The 17,366-nt window shown below is 42.6% G+C and overlaps 1 protein-coding gene across 1 annotated transcript; it reads right to left on the bottom strand.

Annotated features, from left to right (window-relative positions):
* Positions 1-431: 431 nt before the first annotated feature.
* On the bottom strand, positions 432-16,658 carry LOC121617553 (bromodomain-containing protein 8-like). The gene is made up of 20 exons (XM_041952745.1): positions 15,929-16,658; positions 9,886-9,982; positions 9,234-9,303; positions 9,055-9,104; positions 8,804-8,926; positions 8,627-8,707; positions 8,457-8,521; positions 7,722-7,864; positions 7,149-7,340; positions 6,203-6,293; positions 5,674-5,823; positions 5,212-5,378; positions 4,512-4,998; positions 4,349-4,392; positions 3,945-4,213; positions 3,608-3,700; positions 3,425-3,493; positions 2,948-3,230; positions 1,473-1,517; positions 432-1,256 (listed from the first exon to the last, which is right to left on the bottom strand). The coding sequence occupies exons 1-20, from the start codon at positions 16,656-16,658 to the stop codon at positions 1,197-1,199; spliced, it is 3,309 nt and encodes a 1,102-aa protein (XP_041808679.1). The 3' UTR covers positions 432-1,196.
* Positions 16,659-17,366: the final 708 nt, after the last annotated feature.

Here is a 17,366-nt window from a genome sequence, read left to right as displayed (position 1 = left end):
CACCTTGGTGTGCAGACATCACTATGACACAAGGGATAGACAAGCTCTATGGAACACAGCAGAGGTCATTCATTTCTCTTGTAATGCGGAACTCTTGACGTGGCCCCTGCTGCTTGAACCCATTCCTGAGAGAATCTGCATGCTTTTCCCTACTGACATACAGTAATTAAATACCAGGGTTGTGAGTTAGGCAAAGCAGACATTTCTGCTTAAAAAATATAAGGATATGAAATGCCATTTCTAGAATATATATACATATATCCCCCGTAGGAAGATCAAGGCTTTTCTCACTGATTTTTGCACACAACTCCTGCGTGAGCTTTTCATTGGACAGCTCTTTAGCAATTAACTGTCATGGTTCCTGCTGCGGTGTGTTTTGTTATTTGGTATCGTGTGGAAGTTTTGTGCAAATTAGATCTTAACAGAGTGGGTTGAGGGCTCTTTATTACGTTTTATTGTTTAAACATTTTAAAGTCCACAAAACAGTTCATTAACGTGACGTTTTCTCAAAAATACTGAAAATGACGCAGAATATGCATGTAGGTACTGTTTCACAGGAAGTGGAGCATGGATCAAACCATATCATCACAAACAATACAGCCATATTTAAAAATGACCTTAATGTTTTTAAAATTAGAAAACTAAAGAGAAAAATCTCAACTGATTTTATACAAGCAAAGAAAATTTTTTTGAAATTAGTATGTGCCCCCCTGATCATTCAGAAATTCTAGGTTAATCAGACTCTTTGGCCTCTGGTTTTATCATCAACATGGTGTATTTCTCAGAATCAACCATTCTAATCTGAAGTTCAACCAGACCCCCTGCAGCCTTAATTCCAGCCCATTTGTAGACTAGGAGTAACTTTTCCCTTCATTTCCACAGATCCCTGATGTAATTCAGGGCAGGCTAAGTCTTACTGATCTGCAGCTATGTCTATGAAAGGTTTGACCTAGTCTTTCTGAATGCCCCATTGTAATCTGGGATTATACTGTATGTAATCCATGTCTGCATGGCCGTCTCAGAAGAAATGAGCCTCTCCACATGACAGTCTACCCATTTAATGTAGAGTGCAAGTGAAGGTTATGCTGCACATTATGCAGGGCGAGAATCTGTGCAAAGGACAGAGAATAACTCTTGTGGTATCACACCTTTCACTTCACTCTGGGACACTGCGGGGTCATTTTCAAACTGTATGTTCACTTCTTCATCTTGAGGTCAGCTTCTATGGCACAACGGCGCCCTCTGGTGCCCCCATCCTACAGTCAAAAAGAGGAAGAGACCAAACAGGCCGACGTGACTGAGCTGCCACCAAACAAGTTGTGCTTCTAGATATTAAAGTCATGACTTTTATCACATTGGTTTGAGTTCAGCTCCACAAATGACTTTCACTTTGTTTTGATGAATAAAACAACAAAAGTTTTTGTTCTGTTTGCTTAGGGAAAAAAGACAAGAAAGAAAGGGAGACTACTTACAAAAAGAGAAAGGAGGAAGGCAGGAGAGGACATGGAGACAGTGTCCTGTAAGAGGAAAATGATGCATATCAGAGCTGTGACTCAGATGTGCACTGAAAGTCTCAAGAGGAAGCAAAATAATGCCAAAAATGATACAACACAGAGCATATTCAGGAAAGGTTGAAATGAGCTTCATGAGAACTACTGCAAGAACACATTGCTACATGGATTAGTATATTGACATGTGGCCATTTTAAACGTTTACGATACACTTCCTCACTGCACTGCAATTGCACTACTTATCCACTTTAGATATTTCTAAGGAGCATGCCAGCATGTTCAGCTCATTTGCTACAAACAACATATACTACGTACATATATTCTTGTCAACCATTTTTCAAAGCATAGCTTGACATTTTACAATCATCTCCTGCCTCTCAGTCTACTTCTGGTTTCAGTTAACATGCAGAAACCTCAGAAAATCTAAATATTTGGAGGCAGCGTGCTGTCACTACTTTACCAGCCAACTAGGTGCTAAGGAACAAACACTAGCTGACTGACTGCAAAAATGTTTTTTATTTCACCCATGTGTTTTGGTGCAGGGCCTTCATCAGGGTGACTGACAGTATGTGTAAAAAATCTAAATATTTAGTCAGCCTTTTTTTGTTTTTTCGAAGTTATATTATTGTGGTATCATAATGAAGCAGTAAGGTCTTTCTGTGTATATCCAGTACAAATCTCCAACATCAACATGAGTCACTCTTCACATGAAAAAGCAAAAAAAAGCATCTTTGACCAAAACGATTGTGATTCAGCAGGCCAATGATGTGCCAATTCATTTTCATACTGTTGTGAAATTAAAAGGAAAAAACAATAGCTTTCTTGAAGGTAGAATATCAATGTAAAAACGTATTGTATGCTTTGGTAAATAGTTGTCAGTAATGTTCTTTATATAATTACATTATTACATTATTGCCTACCATTTTCAAGAGCGGAACATGTTTAAAAATCTGCTTTTCAGTCAACCACTGGTTTGTTTGAGAAACTTAACATACTGTAATCAACACAAAACAACGTATTGTCCTTTGTTTTTGCATATTAATGCATTCAAAGATAAGAGATAGGAGATCCTTCCTTCCAGATTAGAGTCGGTTAAAAACATAATTGTATTCATCAACTGATGTCTGAAAAGTCAGATGAACAATAAACAAATATGGAGATTGTGAAAGGGATAAATTGGTACGTTCCTGCTTTAAAAGGTTTTCACTGTGATAGATGGATCACATGAATGTTTCAAGACTGTGCAAGTTGATTTTGACAGCAAACAAAACCAATGGCTACCTGAAAGGATACTAATCTAAAAACATGTCATGCTTAGGAAAATGGCAGGCAGATCTACTTTAGCATCACTTTCTTCTACCTTTAAGTCAGCCTGTTGTCTCACCCTTGTCTCTTCTTCTGTACTCTCTGCTTTTGTCAAAATTCTAGTGAAGCACCTTGTCAGTAGAGTCCTGTTTGCGTGTGCTCTCACGGCCCCTCAGGCTCTTGGCGCTGATACCAGACTCTGATGTCTCCATGATGAGCTGGGTAGCTAGAAACTGCTGGATCTGCTCCAGGACGTCGCGCTGCATCTCCAGAGCCATGTGGTACACGTCATGATCCAGGCTGTTGTACATGACCGCATTCTGAAACATCAGCATGATGTCCCTCTGGAACTCAGCCGTTGTCCGTATCAAACCCGTCTCAATGTTCTTTTTTATGGTGGCCAGATCCATGGGCCTGTAGGAGTGAGGAGGGATTAGAGAGAGGAAAAGACAGTCGAGTCTGTGTCATTTGACAAGGGCTCCTGATTGGTGAATGTCAATAATCCAACGTCATCAAGTAAAAACAAGGTCGTTTTTTCCTTAAGATTTTCATTCTGCACAAACAATATGACAAGTAATCAATATAAAGTATTAGTGAAATGTGCTTACCTGTGCACAATACTGTGGTACCCAGGTGCAATTTCATCTGTTACTGGCTGCAGGAAGACATTTGCATACCTGCAACAGTTTCACACAGTTTCTTTTTCAGTAATGATACACAGGATTAAAAAATGGAAATACATTAGTCTGTGCATCAGTGGCTAGCGTTACTGTTGAGAGTCATATTCTGACCTGTGATTGGCTGCTGCACGCCACACCAACATAATGGCTTTCTTCCAGATCTTGTGAGCCTGAAGAGCTTCCAGGTCCTCGCTGCATACAGAACTGCACAAAAATGGCATGTAAGAGGGAGGGCACTATAAGCAGAAAGGTCATAAGGAAAATACTATCAAGCAGAACCTGATCCGCAGCATAACACAGTGAGAAATGCATGTTGCTAGTTGACAGGAATGAAAAACAAGCTGCTTACGCAACATCATAAGCACTATCTAGGGCGCAACTTCACCATCATCCCTCACAACTGACAGTTTCCTTCCTTGTTGTGTGTGCCTGAATGTGCTTCACTCACAACTGCGATGAGGCAGGGCTGCTGGGGATCGAGTCTGCGGTCGTGTGGAGCTGCAGAGACGAGGAAGCTGTATGGAGGCTGTATCCATCCTCGCTCTCGCTGGCCGCAGGTTCTAGTTCCATCTCCCCGTCTGGCTCTGACAAGAACCCCTCCGCCCCGTCACCCTCTTCCTCTCCACAGACTTCTGGCCCGTTGACCTCACTATGCACTTTAGTCCTTGAGGCACTCTGTCCTCGGCCAACACTTATCCCATCCTCCGCCTTTGTCCCCTACAAAGATGGAGAAAGATGCAGAGAGACTCATACAGAGCTTACAGTGCAGGAAAACTGTGGAGCTACACACTGTGCATTTCAATACAGCATTTACAAGCATCATGTTCGCTCTGTCCTCGTTGGGTGCTATACCTTGGGATGCCTTTCTGTCAGTGGGCTATCTTCTAATACTGAGTCTGCCAAGATAGTAAAGATGAATAATAAGAAGGAAATGGTTATGCAAAATGCATAGCTGCATGCAAACTGCATGTTATGAAGCAAGTGAATACTTGTATTTACACATGGGTGTGCATACCTCCATGGGGTTTATCAGGTCTTTGCTGTGCCCACTTCTCATTCTCACATTTTGTGATGACCTCCAAAGAAATTTGGCTTTTCTGGTGCACCCTCTCTCCAGTTTCTCTCATTGCCTCAGGCTGTGGAGGTGCTCCAGTGTGGCAGTGCTCCAAACTCTTCGAGTTGCATGAGGATGAGGAGGTGGGAGGAGGGCCCCTCAGTCCCATGGGGAATGCTGCAAGACAGTTATCTTGACTGTACAGGGAGGAGAGTGAAGCTGAAGTCCCACCCTGAGCCTCTAACACTTCTGTCATCCCCTCCAGGCTACTGTGAAGAGACGAGGACTGTAAGGACTGTGGGATCCCTGTGGGCACTGCGTGGTGAGACTCATGGGCCTGGAAAGGCCCAGCCTCCCAGGCACCAGACAAAGCATGGCCGTTCTCCTCACACAGCGACAGAGCAGCCTCAACTGCAGCTGCATCCAAAGCCTCTGCAGTCTCATCTGCCTGTAGAAGAAGTGATATGACTCTACATCTTAAAGAATAACTGAGGTTTTTTCGCCCCTAAATTCCAGCAGTGATGTTAGTGAGTAAGTGTTGTCATTGCCAAAATGAAAATACCCACATTCTAAAATAAGCAGGGATAACAGATGCTTTAATTTATCCACAAGTGATCTCAAGTGTTGCAGAAAAAAACTAGAATCTTTTGTCTTTTCGCACCTTGTCCTCAATGATGGCGATGATGTCCCCCACTGTCTTCAGGTCCAGCTCATCCCCCATGTAGGACACAGTCACATCCTCCTCACTGAGCTCTGACACCTTGTCCTCTGCAGAGACAGGCTGGCAACCAGGGGGCAAAGATGGCACCATCACATCCACCTCTGCAACTGACAACAACAACAACTGATTTTCAACAGTTTTTTCAAGCTATAATTTAAATCGAACAGGAGTAGTAGTAGCATCATTATCTTGTATATGAAATTTAACTACAAAGAATCTGAACTCTTTTTTGCTTTTATGTCAGCAGTTGTAGCCGTAACATTATGTTACATCTTTGAAATGGCCGACAAAGTGAGGGTCTGAAATTCTCTTGGTATAAAGCAGGCGACATTGAGGATGTGAGGAGGTTTCGCCTGCAGATTGAGCACGGAGCTGTTTGGATACGGGTCAAAGTGGACAGACCTGTGCTCGCTGAGGCAGTCGAGTCAACAGGAACGGGAGTGGCAGCAGAGAGAGGAGCGCCGGAGGCTGAGTCCGCACTGACCATGAAACCTAATGGGGCCGAAAACTGAGCGGGACCTGCCTCCAGGAGTCGAGACAACATCGGGGCACCTGCCATGGAGCATTCATACACATAAACACACCGAGTTCAGAGTGCAGGCAAAGCAGCGCAGGCATTCAGCTTGCCAATGAATGAGCAACAGCTTAGACAATAGTAGCACTTTTGCACAGGAGGCATACATGCATGTAGAATTCAAGGAGTAACAAATATAGAGCATCCTACTAATAAAGATAAAATACCTATAAACAGTATTCAAGCCCTCTTGGACTGAAATTAAATCTTATGCAATCAATTATTTTGTGAGCCTTTTGTTTTCACTGTGACATGAAATTTCTGTTGATCATTGTCAAGAAAAACTGAATACAAATAAAACATGAATACTCAAATGGGATGAATCCACTCGATCAGTCATTAACAATGTATCTGTACCTGTTGTCTGAGAGAGGGGTTGACATGGTGGAGCCAGCTGCAAGTCATGTGATCCTGTCAGATTACCAGTGGACATGTCACTCTCCCCAATCTGGAGACATGAACATGTACACGCGTGTCAAACATCTGACATGCTTTTTTGTCTGTATTCTTATACAAAGAGCACATCAAGTATCATTATTTATATTCCAGCTGACTTAAAGTATGGCGCTATGAAAAAAAAAATACTGAATTCTTCAACTATGATGTAAAGGAATGAAACTTAATACAGTTATAGCCTTTAATTCATAAAAAAATAGCAAAACAGATTTAGTGATGTGTTGACTGTTAAATGACACATTTTTATTTCTTCAAGTCAACTTGTTTAAGAAAACAAGTCCAAATGTTTTCCTGTGCTGCTTCTGTGGTACAGCCTCTCAAGACTTAAAGGGCAGAAAGACAAACTCCTGTGTCCAAAAACAGGAAACTTGTTAAGTATAGCCTTCATGACCACAGATAGAAGTAATAACAGGACAAGAAGCAAGCATATTCAGAACACTGCAATGGCCATGTGTACCACAGCCTAAGACAACAACTAAACCCCGTTCAAGATGGAGCGGAATTGACTGTTGAACAACATCCAACCTGACAAAGCCTGAGCAAATCTATTGAGAGAAGCTCCAAACACTGAGGTGAAAACAGACTGGCTGTTAAAATCCCAACAATATTTCTGTATTCCGAATCAAATGCATTAGTAAAAATGACTAAAATCTTTAATACAACTGTCAGAACAAACCACAGCTACCCAAACCACAAAACACAATGGAAGACAAGATGATTAAATACTTCCTCAACACACAGTAATTCTACAAATGAGGAGATAAAGATGGGATGCCCTGCAGACTTTAGCATATTAATTACAGAGCCTGGCAATGTTGGCATAATACATTAAGTCCCCTCCACATACCAGTCTGGAATTTGTGGCTAAGATACTGCCTTTCTTCAGTAACTCTGACAGGAGTGGAGATGGTGGTGGTGTGGCTTTCTGGCCCAGGAGCTTCTTTTGGGTAGGGTCATCCAGAAGTGACCCGTGGCTCATGTCATCATTGCCAGGTCCAGAAGACTCAGGAATTGTCATTAATCTGGCCGATCCTGACACCTGGTGACAGAGAGAGGGGATCGTGAAGTTGCGCTGCCATGCCAATCCAGTAAAGCTATCAATGATCACCCAGTAATCAACTGCCTTAAGTGGCTCTAATGTGTTTCTGGAGGTCGGAATGTTAGAGCCCTTGCTCAAAGATAATGAATAAAGTAATATTCTAATTCTGTTTTTATGGTTTATAGCAGTGCTGGCAAGCTATATTTTAACATTTAAAGTTAATAAGCAGGGAAATTTATACATCACTGAGTCTAACAGTGTGCTGCGGCTGTTTTTACAATAACACAAATATGCCAAATTACTAAAGAAGACAGAGGTAGGATTATTGAAAAGTAGGGCAGACTGAAATACCTCTGAACCTTCAGTGAGACTCAGACTTACATTCTTTGTTGATGCAAGATCCAGTGTCAAGCACTCGAGTGGGTCACCTGGTGAGAACTCTTGGCTTGGGGAGCTGCAGCCTGAGGGCGAATGCATGGTGATGCCCGGCACTCGCTTAGGTGTGTTCTTTGCCACCTGTCTGGCTGGAAGAGGGAGGGGCAGCATGGAGAGGATTTTTTTATCAGTCACACAACAGCTGATGTTCAACTTTCAATGTTTCTTTTATTTTTAACAAGAAAAACGTGCCATGATTATGCTACTTTTAGCCACATTCGCAGCGTGGCTTTACGGTGGTTGGCCTTTTGTTGTCCACAATATGTAATTATTGGATAGCTATATAGATAGCAACAAAATTTGTCCTCAGAGGATGAATTTTACTGACTTTGGTGATCCCCAGGCTTTGTACTGCCACCAGCAGGTCATATTTCTCACTTCAGGACAAAATACTTCTGAAACACCTGATCAAATCTCATCAATCTAGTGAATAAATGCTAAACACATCTTGCAGTTAGCATTCTTGCATACTACTGTATATGTATGCAACTAGCAATGCTGTGCTGAGCCTGGCGAGTTAAATCTGAGCTGAACTGAGGATCTTTCAACTCAACAATTTCACTTAATCATAGTTGTTTTCAAGAAATAAACATAATATTTACAGAGCATCAAAGAAATGACTAAAAATCGCTCTATATTGGTGCTTTACCCCAAAATACCCCTTAAAAGTGAAAGAGATACCCTGATAAGCAGCATCTGTGTTTTTCCTTTTGAACTCTGCTTCTTCCTCTTCCAGTTTCTTCTTCCTGACAGACAAACATAGGATCATTTATTAGACTCTAATGTATTTAGCTTTACAAACAGAAAGGAGTTGCATCATTGCACAACAGGTCAGATAGAAAGTCTCTTACTGCAGGATTTCTTCCCATAACTCCTCTAGTTTGGAATCTAGATGTCCTGCTTGAATCAGTTCAGCTTCTCTCTTCAGCTTCCTATGAGAGCAGCACCAAATCAACCAGTCTCATCGATGCAGTTCATGATGCAACTGCTGCGTTCTGTTCATGCTGTTAAAAGCGGCGCTTGTGTACCTGTGCTTCTCCTGTGTTTCTTTGATCAGCCTTTTCAGTTCATCAATCCTGTCAGCTGTCAGCCTGCGTACTATCACATCTTCCACCGTCTCCACCACTTCACCTTTCTCACCACGTTTCCGCCTGAAGGCAACAAATGCATTATTAGTTTAAGACATTGTTTTCTGGCATATACTGTCAGAGCTATGTTATCTATTTCAGATCGCAAGTCTACAAAAGCACGCTCGAGGTAAATGCCATTGTGCGCTCACTTTGGGGCCTCTGTTGTTTCCAGAAGCTCAGAGTACTTGGAGGCACAGTGCTGTAAAGAGCCAGAGGAGAGTAAGAACAGCTTTGTGAAACGACAAAATATCATGTGGCAAACCTGCTGCAGAGACCATGAAATTGGTCTTTTTGTTCTGCGGTAGAGTGATCTTGAATCTTGTCATACCTTTTGAGAGAACCAGTCAGGTGGTCGCCCAGATTCTGCAAATGGTTTGATGGCTCGACTGACAGATACCCTGTTGAGATGAAGACAATCCCGGATGAAATACATATTAAAGACGTTAAATCCAAAACAGCCTACTATTTTGGTCCTGGTTAATTATAGTCTTAAAGAAATTCTCCCCAGTCTAATTTCTTCTTAATCTATTTGATTCACGTGTTTGTTATTGTATTGTCTTAGCTGCAAATTCATACAAAATATATGCAAAGGTAAAGCCAGCATTCGCTGGGAAACATTGTGAGTAGTATGATGAGAGAGAGATACAATTATAGACAACTACATTCCTGCCTGCAGTTAATTCATCTTATTTGCATGTCTTTACACTGTGCGAGGAAACCACAGCAACCCCCCTTTCCACTGCGAATAACAGAGCCACCCTTGTTGACTATATCTATTCTGAAAAGGTATATAGTAAAAGGATGACTGTGTAAAAATCCTACACATTGCCACATAGCACATGACCCCTGACAAGCTTCACATTCATTCATACATGTTCAAACTACAAATGACTGCATGTGACTATATCATAGACCTACGACACATAACATTTTGCACACAATGAAGAATCATTGTCAGCCGCTTTAAAGTGGCACAGTACCAGTTCTGGTCTCCACTCTTCATGACAGATGTGGCCAAACACAGCTTCTCCCTCACTGACCAAGGCTCTGTTGGTCCAATGACGAGCAGCTTGTGTTCTGCAGAGGCAGGGGAACATGGGCAAAACATGATACATGCTTTATACAGTTTAACAATCCCTGTGTGTCATGCATGTCCAACTGACTGCCTGCTGCCGCTCTCAGGCCTGGTACCAACAGAACTGTTCATCTCTTGATCTTGGTTTAATTTTCATGCCACCTAAAGCTACCCACCATGCCAGCGGGTCACTATGGACATATGCATCAACTGCTCGGAAATCAGGACACACAAAGCATGTCGCTCATACAGTTGGTGGTAATCAGGAGCCACCAGTAGTGAAACAGAGCTGTCAGCTCGTGATGACAGCCATTAATCCTTGCGGGTTCCCCTACAGAGAGCGGAGGATGCCGTGCAGGAAGTTAGTGGTGATAACATCAACAGCAGGACACGCTCACCGCTAATGGATAGCATGTCATGACATTTGCTATGTATCAACGTTACTCACTTCCAACCCCGTTTGCCATCTTCCTGTCATCCCGACATCCCACACATCTTGGCAGACAGAAACCCAGCAACTAACTAACAACACTGGCGAGATCCGGGAACGATATACATGAAACGATGGACGTTAACATCAATGAATGTTCCGCTGGGGATGTTGAGGCTTTGCAAGATTGCCCTTTCTAACGTTAGCTAGCACGCTGAATCACCGTTGTCCGTTAAAGTCTCGTGTGTCTTCGCTATTGGTAACTTAAAGATTCACCAGCTAGCTCAAATGCTATACGTGTCTTTCTCTGTAAAGACTCGTAAAAAAAAAACGGGTTCATTTCGCGTTAACCCCAGCAGACTCATCGCTATTCAGCGACAGACAGGCGAGAAAATGTAGCTTACTGTAGTCACAAACGTTATTTTGTCATTTTAGCTAGCAGCGAACTGTTCGTACACGCCCACCACGGTGGCTTAATGATGGTACAATCCTGGATGCTGTTGAATATTCGCAACTTGGCTAACTCGCTTGTTTTTGAGTTTTATGCAGGGATGTCCCTTTTTTTTGTCCGTAGAACAACAAGAACAACAAAAACAACAGTAACACTGTATAAATATTAGCTCCACAGCCCCTTTCTTTTTACCATTACAGGCTAAATTTAGGGAGGGAGTCTGATGCCACTTTTGTGTTTCAGCTAAAAGGGAGTGGGGGAAAAAAAACTCAATCAGAAACTAATTGTGTCTTAATTTGTCTGCCAGACCGTTAAGTTATAACTCATATCTACCATTATTATATTGGGCAAAACTGCGGTACAGGTATTATAAATATTTATTACAAATATATGGAAGATGTAAAATGCCAAACAAGTCAAATAAAGATGAGATAATTAACATTCGTACATCTTTTTTTAATGTAGGCATTTTCTATATCATAAATGATTATAAAATGATTTTCAATGTGTGACATGACTTTTCCCTGCCACATTGAAAATAAATTGATGATGCCAATACTACTGACCCTCTGTGAATGGTGTTCTGGACTTTGTGTAAGCGGGTTTTTTACTGTGAGTCTGTTACATATTGAGCAGTCAGAGCAACAGACTAGAAAAACTGGTTTGTGACCTGTAGGATGAGACAAAATAAACAACCAGGACATCCAGGGGAACTGGGGATGACACAACAGCTGAGGACGTGCCTTCCTATTTTATAATCCCACTTTATCTGGTGAGTTGTAGTCGTCTATAAAAAAAAGATAATTTTCTTTTTCCCCCTCAAATTGTTCTGTATTATAAAACTCATCCAGATTGGCTTTAATTACAGAGTACGTTTTATTACGTTACTTACAAATGAAAATAAAAGCTATTACAAAAAACAATGTTCTTAGGTAGAACTGGTTTTTGTAAAGTAGACTGGAAAGCATGACGCATTTCATGGATCACAACGTTTTCTGTGATCTGAGAGATTAGAGCAGAAAACAATTTGCTCCTTGAGTTCATCTAATGAGCACTTTTAAGTTGCGTTAAATATGTTTGTCAATTGATTTATAATCTTTTAAATCCTAAATTGACTAAATAGCCCAAGACAGAGTGCCTGAAAATACTAGCGTGCATGGGATGTATGGACACTCTGCCCTCCTTTCTGGTTTCATCAGCGTCTGTCCAGCACAACTTCATCCAGCCCATCTGTAGCATACCCTCCGAAAGATGGTAAGAGACTCGACTGATGGTTTTTAGTGTTTATTCCTTTCTTCAAATTTCACAATAAACCAACGTGAGAACTTGTAAGAAAACAAAGAAAACAACAAATCACATCTCTAATACCATTTCCTATATAACAACTGGTAAACAATCACAGTGCAAGCGTAACTGAATACTCAGCAACATATCGTAAGATCGCTAAACATATGAGCAACAAGCTAGCGTAAATTTCCTACACATACACATTGTTAAAAAATATAATTGCAATCACACACCAACCTTGTGCCTCTTCGGGGGGTTGCTAAAATATACGTTGTTTCCGTCACGTTTTTGTTTTGCTGCTTCACGTGTGTTTACCCTTGTTTACCTTACAATCAACTTTAGAATTTTACCGTCAAATCGTTCATACCGTTTTCATGGCTGAATTTTCCCGGCGACACTATTAAACCGGAAGTACAATATAGTGCTTTCAAAATAAAATCTTGCACTCTTAAGATGAACCCTTTTAGCTCTTAAATGAACAAAATATACACATACATATAGATGAAATTACATTTTTTAGCACAACTCTAATCATGAAATATATTTATAAAGAATCATGTCAAAATACTATTTGTTTCTCTCAAATGAACTCATAAACAGTGCAAGCTGCCCTCTGGTGGACAAAACGAGAAACAGCAAGCGCAAAACACAAAGTGGGTTTGCTACACTCCCACCAAAATTATGAATGCTTCACATTAAATGATGTGAACAAAGAATAATTTTCTCAGTAAGAGTGTCATTGTCTTTATGTAGCCACAGTTTAAGAAGCTTCAAACAGCAGAACTAACTTCTGCACTGGGCGTTCTAAAATAGAAGGTTTGGCAAGACGCTCACCTTTCCTGTTCAGACTCTTATCTCCTACAGAGATTTTCACCCTCCTCACAAGTCCATCCTTACCACTGACAGTCTCTATGACTCTTGCGAGTCTCCATTCACTTCTGGGTAACAGTTCATCTTTGTCCATCACTATATCACCCACCATTAAATTTCTCTTTGGCGTGTGCCACCGCTGTCTGGTGGCGATATTGTGCAGGTATTCTCGTTTCCACCTGCTCCAGAACTGGTCTGCAAGAAACTGCACACGACGCCATCTTTTGCTCCATATAAGTCCTCTTTGGGGAATGTGCCTGGTGGAGGGAGTGCTGCGCTGGACTTCATGTTAATCAGGTGATTCGGGGTTAGTGGTTCAAGGCTGTCAGGGCAGTTCAAGTTATCAACAGTGAGGGGTCGACTGTTGACTATAGCCATAGCTTCGTACAATACAGTCCTTAATGAAGCATCACTGAGCCTGCCTTGAGAAAGAGACAGAGTAGAGCTCAGGACACTTCTGACAGTCTTTATCTGGCGCTCCCACACGCCTCCAGTGTGACTGGCATGGGGTGCATTCATGATGAAGTCACACTGTTTTTGTGACAGGAATGTGTTCAGTCTCTGTGTGTCAAGCTCTTGCAATGCTGTTTTGAATTCATTCTTAGCACCGACAAAGTTAGTGCCCTGGTCACAATGAATTTGTCGAACTGCACCTCGAAGAGCAATAAAGCATCGCAGGGCGTTGATGAAAGTGTCAGTGGACATATCTTCCAACATCTCGATGTGAATGGCTCGTGAGCAAAAGCAAGTAAAGAGCAGTCCGTATCGCTTATGCTGCTTCCTTCCCTGTGTAGTCGTGAAAGGGCCAAAGCAGTCCATTCCACAGTATGTGAAAGGAGGGGAGGGCTCGACACGTTCAACAGGTAAGTCACTCATTCTTTGACACTCTGCAGCTCTTCTGAGTTTACGACAAGTTACACACTGATGGATGTATGATGCCACTGCTCTATTCATTCCTGGAATCCAATATCCGCTGCCTCTGATTTCATTGATTGTGAATCCTTTTCCCTGATGTTTTGTCCTTTCATGGTTGTGAGCGATTATTAACTTTGTCACATGGTGCTCTTTAGGAATGACAATTGGATGCTTGAAAGAGTCAGTAAGTGACGAGTGGCAGAGTCGTCCTCCCACCTTAACGAGACCATCTGCGTCGAGAAAAATATCAAGGTGGTGTAATTTGTTGTGACGCTGTAGTTGATTACCTTTGCTCAACAACTTGATTTCCACTTCATACGTTTGTCTTTGCAGATCTCTGATGATGACATGCTTGGCACTTTCTCTTTCGCTCACTGTAGAAAGGGTCTGTGATGTCATCCCTTTTGCTCTCCGAAGCAGACGAGCTACAGCTCTGGTAGCTCGGGACCATGATGAGAACTTGGACAGACGGTCAACAAGACTCTTTATTTCTGTGGTTTTTGTTTGCAGGGTTTGTGCCCTTTTGACTTCTGGATCCCCGATGGAGAGGTCTGGTACTGCATCATTTACTCTGGGTATCTCCCTTTGCCAGAGGAACATGGGGCCGGTGAACCAGTTGGATGCAAGTAGGTCATTCACAGTTTTACCTCGAGATGCTCCATCTGCTGGATTCTCATCCGTAGGAACGTAGCACCACTGCTGGGGATTTGTGGAGTGGCGGATTTTCTGGACTCGGTTGGCGACAAAGGTGTGAAATCTCCGAGCATCATTATTTATGTAGCCTAACACCACCTTTGAATCCGTCCAAAAGTATTCTTTCACATCAACAATTCTCAATTCTTCTCTGAGCATGTTGCTGATGGAGACGGAAATCACTGCTGCGGTTAATTCGAGCCGTGGTATTGTAGTCACTTTCGTGGGGGAAACACGAGCCTTTCCTATCACCAGTGAGCAGTGAATCTCTCCTTTCTTGTTCTTGACTCTCAGATAAGAACATTGGCCATATCCGCTGGTGCTCGCATCTGAGAAGTGGTGTAACTCAGTTTCAACAACTTCCCCAAAGTTGGCAGGTAAGTAACAGCGAGCTATTTTTACCTTTTGCAAGTTGATGAAGTCATGTTTCCAACTCTCCCACCGTGGTCTGAGTCTTTCTGGCAGGGGTTCATCCCAGCCAGTGCCTTGGTTGCACATTTCTTGAAGGATTCTCTTCCCGTTGAGGACATATGGTGCGAGAAAGCCGAGAGGATCATATATGGAAGCAACAGTTGATAATATGCCTCTACGTGTGGCTGGTTGGTCCTTTAAGGTGCTGTTGAATCTGAAGCAGTCCTCCTTTACACTCCATTGGATTCCTAAAGCTCGCTCCAGTGTGTCACTGAATGTCAAATCCCTTGTCTTTGCCTCTGCTGCACATTCTGATGGGGGAAGGCTCTGCAACACAGCATGGTTATTTGACACAAATTTGTGGAGACGGAGACCCCCTTTAATGCATATTTCCCTTGCTTCCTTTGCCAACTGAATGGCCTTTTCCACAGTGTCGGTACTTGTTACCCCATCGTCCACATAAAAGTCTTTTGCAACAAACTGGGCACCTGCTGGGTGTGAGTGGCTGTGCTCTTTTGCTAAATATTGGAGTCCATAGTTCGCACACCCAGGCGATGACACCGCCCCCGAAAAGATGTACTTTCATGCGGTACTCTTGAGGTTGTGTGGTGGTATCTCCATCTTTCCACCAGAGGAACCGGAGGTAGTTGCGGTCTTCCTCTTGGACGTGAAACTGGTGAAACATTTTCTCTATATCACATAGAAAAGCGATGGGATGCTGTCTGAACCGTATGAGGATGCCTGTCAAGTTATTAATCATGTCTGGCCCTGGGAGTAGATGTTCGTTTAGGCTAGTGCCACAGTATTTTGCAGAGCAATCGAACACGACACGCAGTCTGTCAGGCTTCTGAGGGTGATATATGCCGTGATGTGGAATATACCACCGCTCACCTTCAGCTCCATCTGTCGGCACCTCTTCCACGTCACCTCTCTGTATGATTTCCTTCATGTACGTTGTGTAATCTCTTTTGTATTTCTCATCTTTGCTGAACTTTCGCTGTAAATGGTTGAGCCTGATTTCAGCGAGCCTTTTGTTGTCAGGTAAAGATGGCCGTTCTTTAAAAGGAAGAGGCATTTCGTAGTGACCCAGGGCATTTTTCTTTATTCCATCTTTGAGTTTGCTCAAGAACATGAGATCCTCTTGTGAGACAATTTTGTCATCTCCTTTAGTGTCCTTGAAGTCTGACTCCAGTACACTTATCACATCCATTGGCGTTACTGGAGGGAGTTCTTTTACTGCAACTCTGTGACATAGACTGGATTGACTTTCATTGAGGCCAGGTGTGGAGCAGCCCACAATACTCCACCCCAAGTCTGTGAGGACGGCATAGGGCTCGTTGTCCATTCCATCAATCATTTGTCTGGGTTTTATTGCTCTGGGACAGTTGTACCCGATGAGGAGTCCCACATCACAGCTCAGGAGAGGTGGCATCTGATCTGCGATTGCTGCTAGGTGAGGCCATTGTTTCGCTGTTTGATGGGTAGGTATGTGATCACGATTCAGGGGGATGCAGTCTTTTGTGTAAGAAGGAGGAAGGTCGATGTAAACACTTGAACTATAGCCTCTGACGCGGAGTCCCTCTACTCTCTCACTTTTCATAATCGTGCTCTTTCCCAACATCGTAGTAAGCCTCAGTTGTACAGGAAAAGTGACTGGTTGCAATTCATCACTTACTTCTCTCTCAATGAAGGTGCTGTCACTTTGGGTGTCTAGCAGTGCATAGACTAGCTGCTCCTTGGATGGCTGCATAGCAGAGGAGACCCACACAGGTACGATCATGGATGTGTTGCATGACTGATCTTCTTTAGTGACACAGAGTGGGCTAGCAGTCACGATTTCATTTGCACAGTTTGAAGCTGCAATCAAATTAGCTGTAGATTTCTTTCTGTCCATGGCTACAGGTCTGTCCTTTTCTTCATATCTTTTGTAGTTTTCATCATGTAGACAGGTAGGATGCCTTCCTTTACACAGCTCACAAGTGTGACGGTGACGACATTCTTTGGCACTGTGACCAGGTTTGACACATCCATAACACAGCTTATTGTCTTTTATGAACTCTCGTCGTTCATTGAGGGAATTTTCCTTGAAACTCGTACACTTGGGTAGTTGATGCTTGTCGTCTTTGCACCACATGCAGGGAGGCCTTTCTTTTCCAGCATTTGACCTCGAATTTTCAGTATTTGCGTTTGTTTGAGTGCTGAAAACACTTACTCTGTTTCCCTTAGTTTCACTTGTGCTTCTTTTGACATGGGATGAGTTAGATGAGTGCAGAGCATGCAGGGACGTGATTGGGTTACATGCTATCTCCGCTTCAACTGACACAAATGT

The sequence above is a fragment of the Chelmon rostratus genome, chromosome 14 (genome assembly GCF_017976325.1).
Source record: "Chelmon rostratus isolate fCheRos1 chromosome 14, fCheRos1.pri, whole genome shotgun sequence".
NCBI lineage: Eukaryota > Metazoa > Chordata > Actinopteri > Chaetodontiformes > Chaetodontidae > Chelmon > Chelmon rostratus.
The sequence above is the reverse complement of the archived record's forward strand: the minus strand, read 5'-3'. Positions and strand labels throughout refer to the sequence as shown.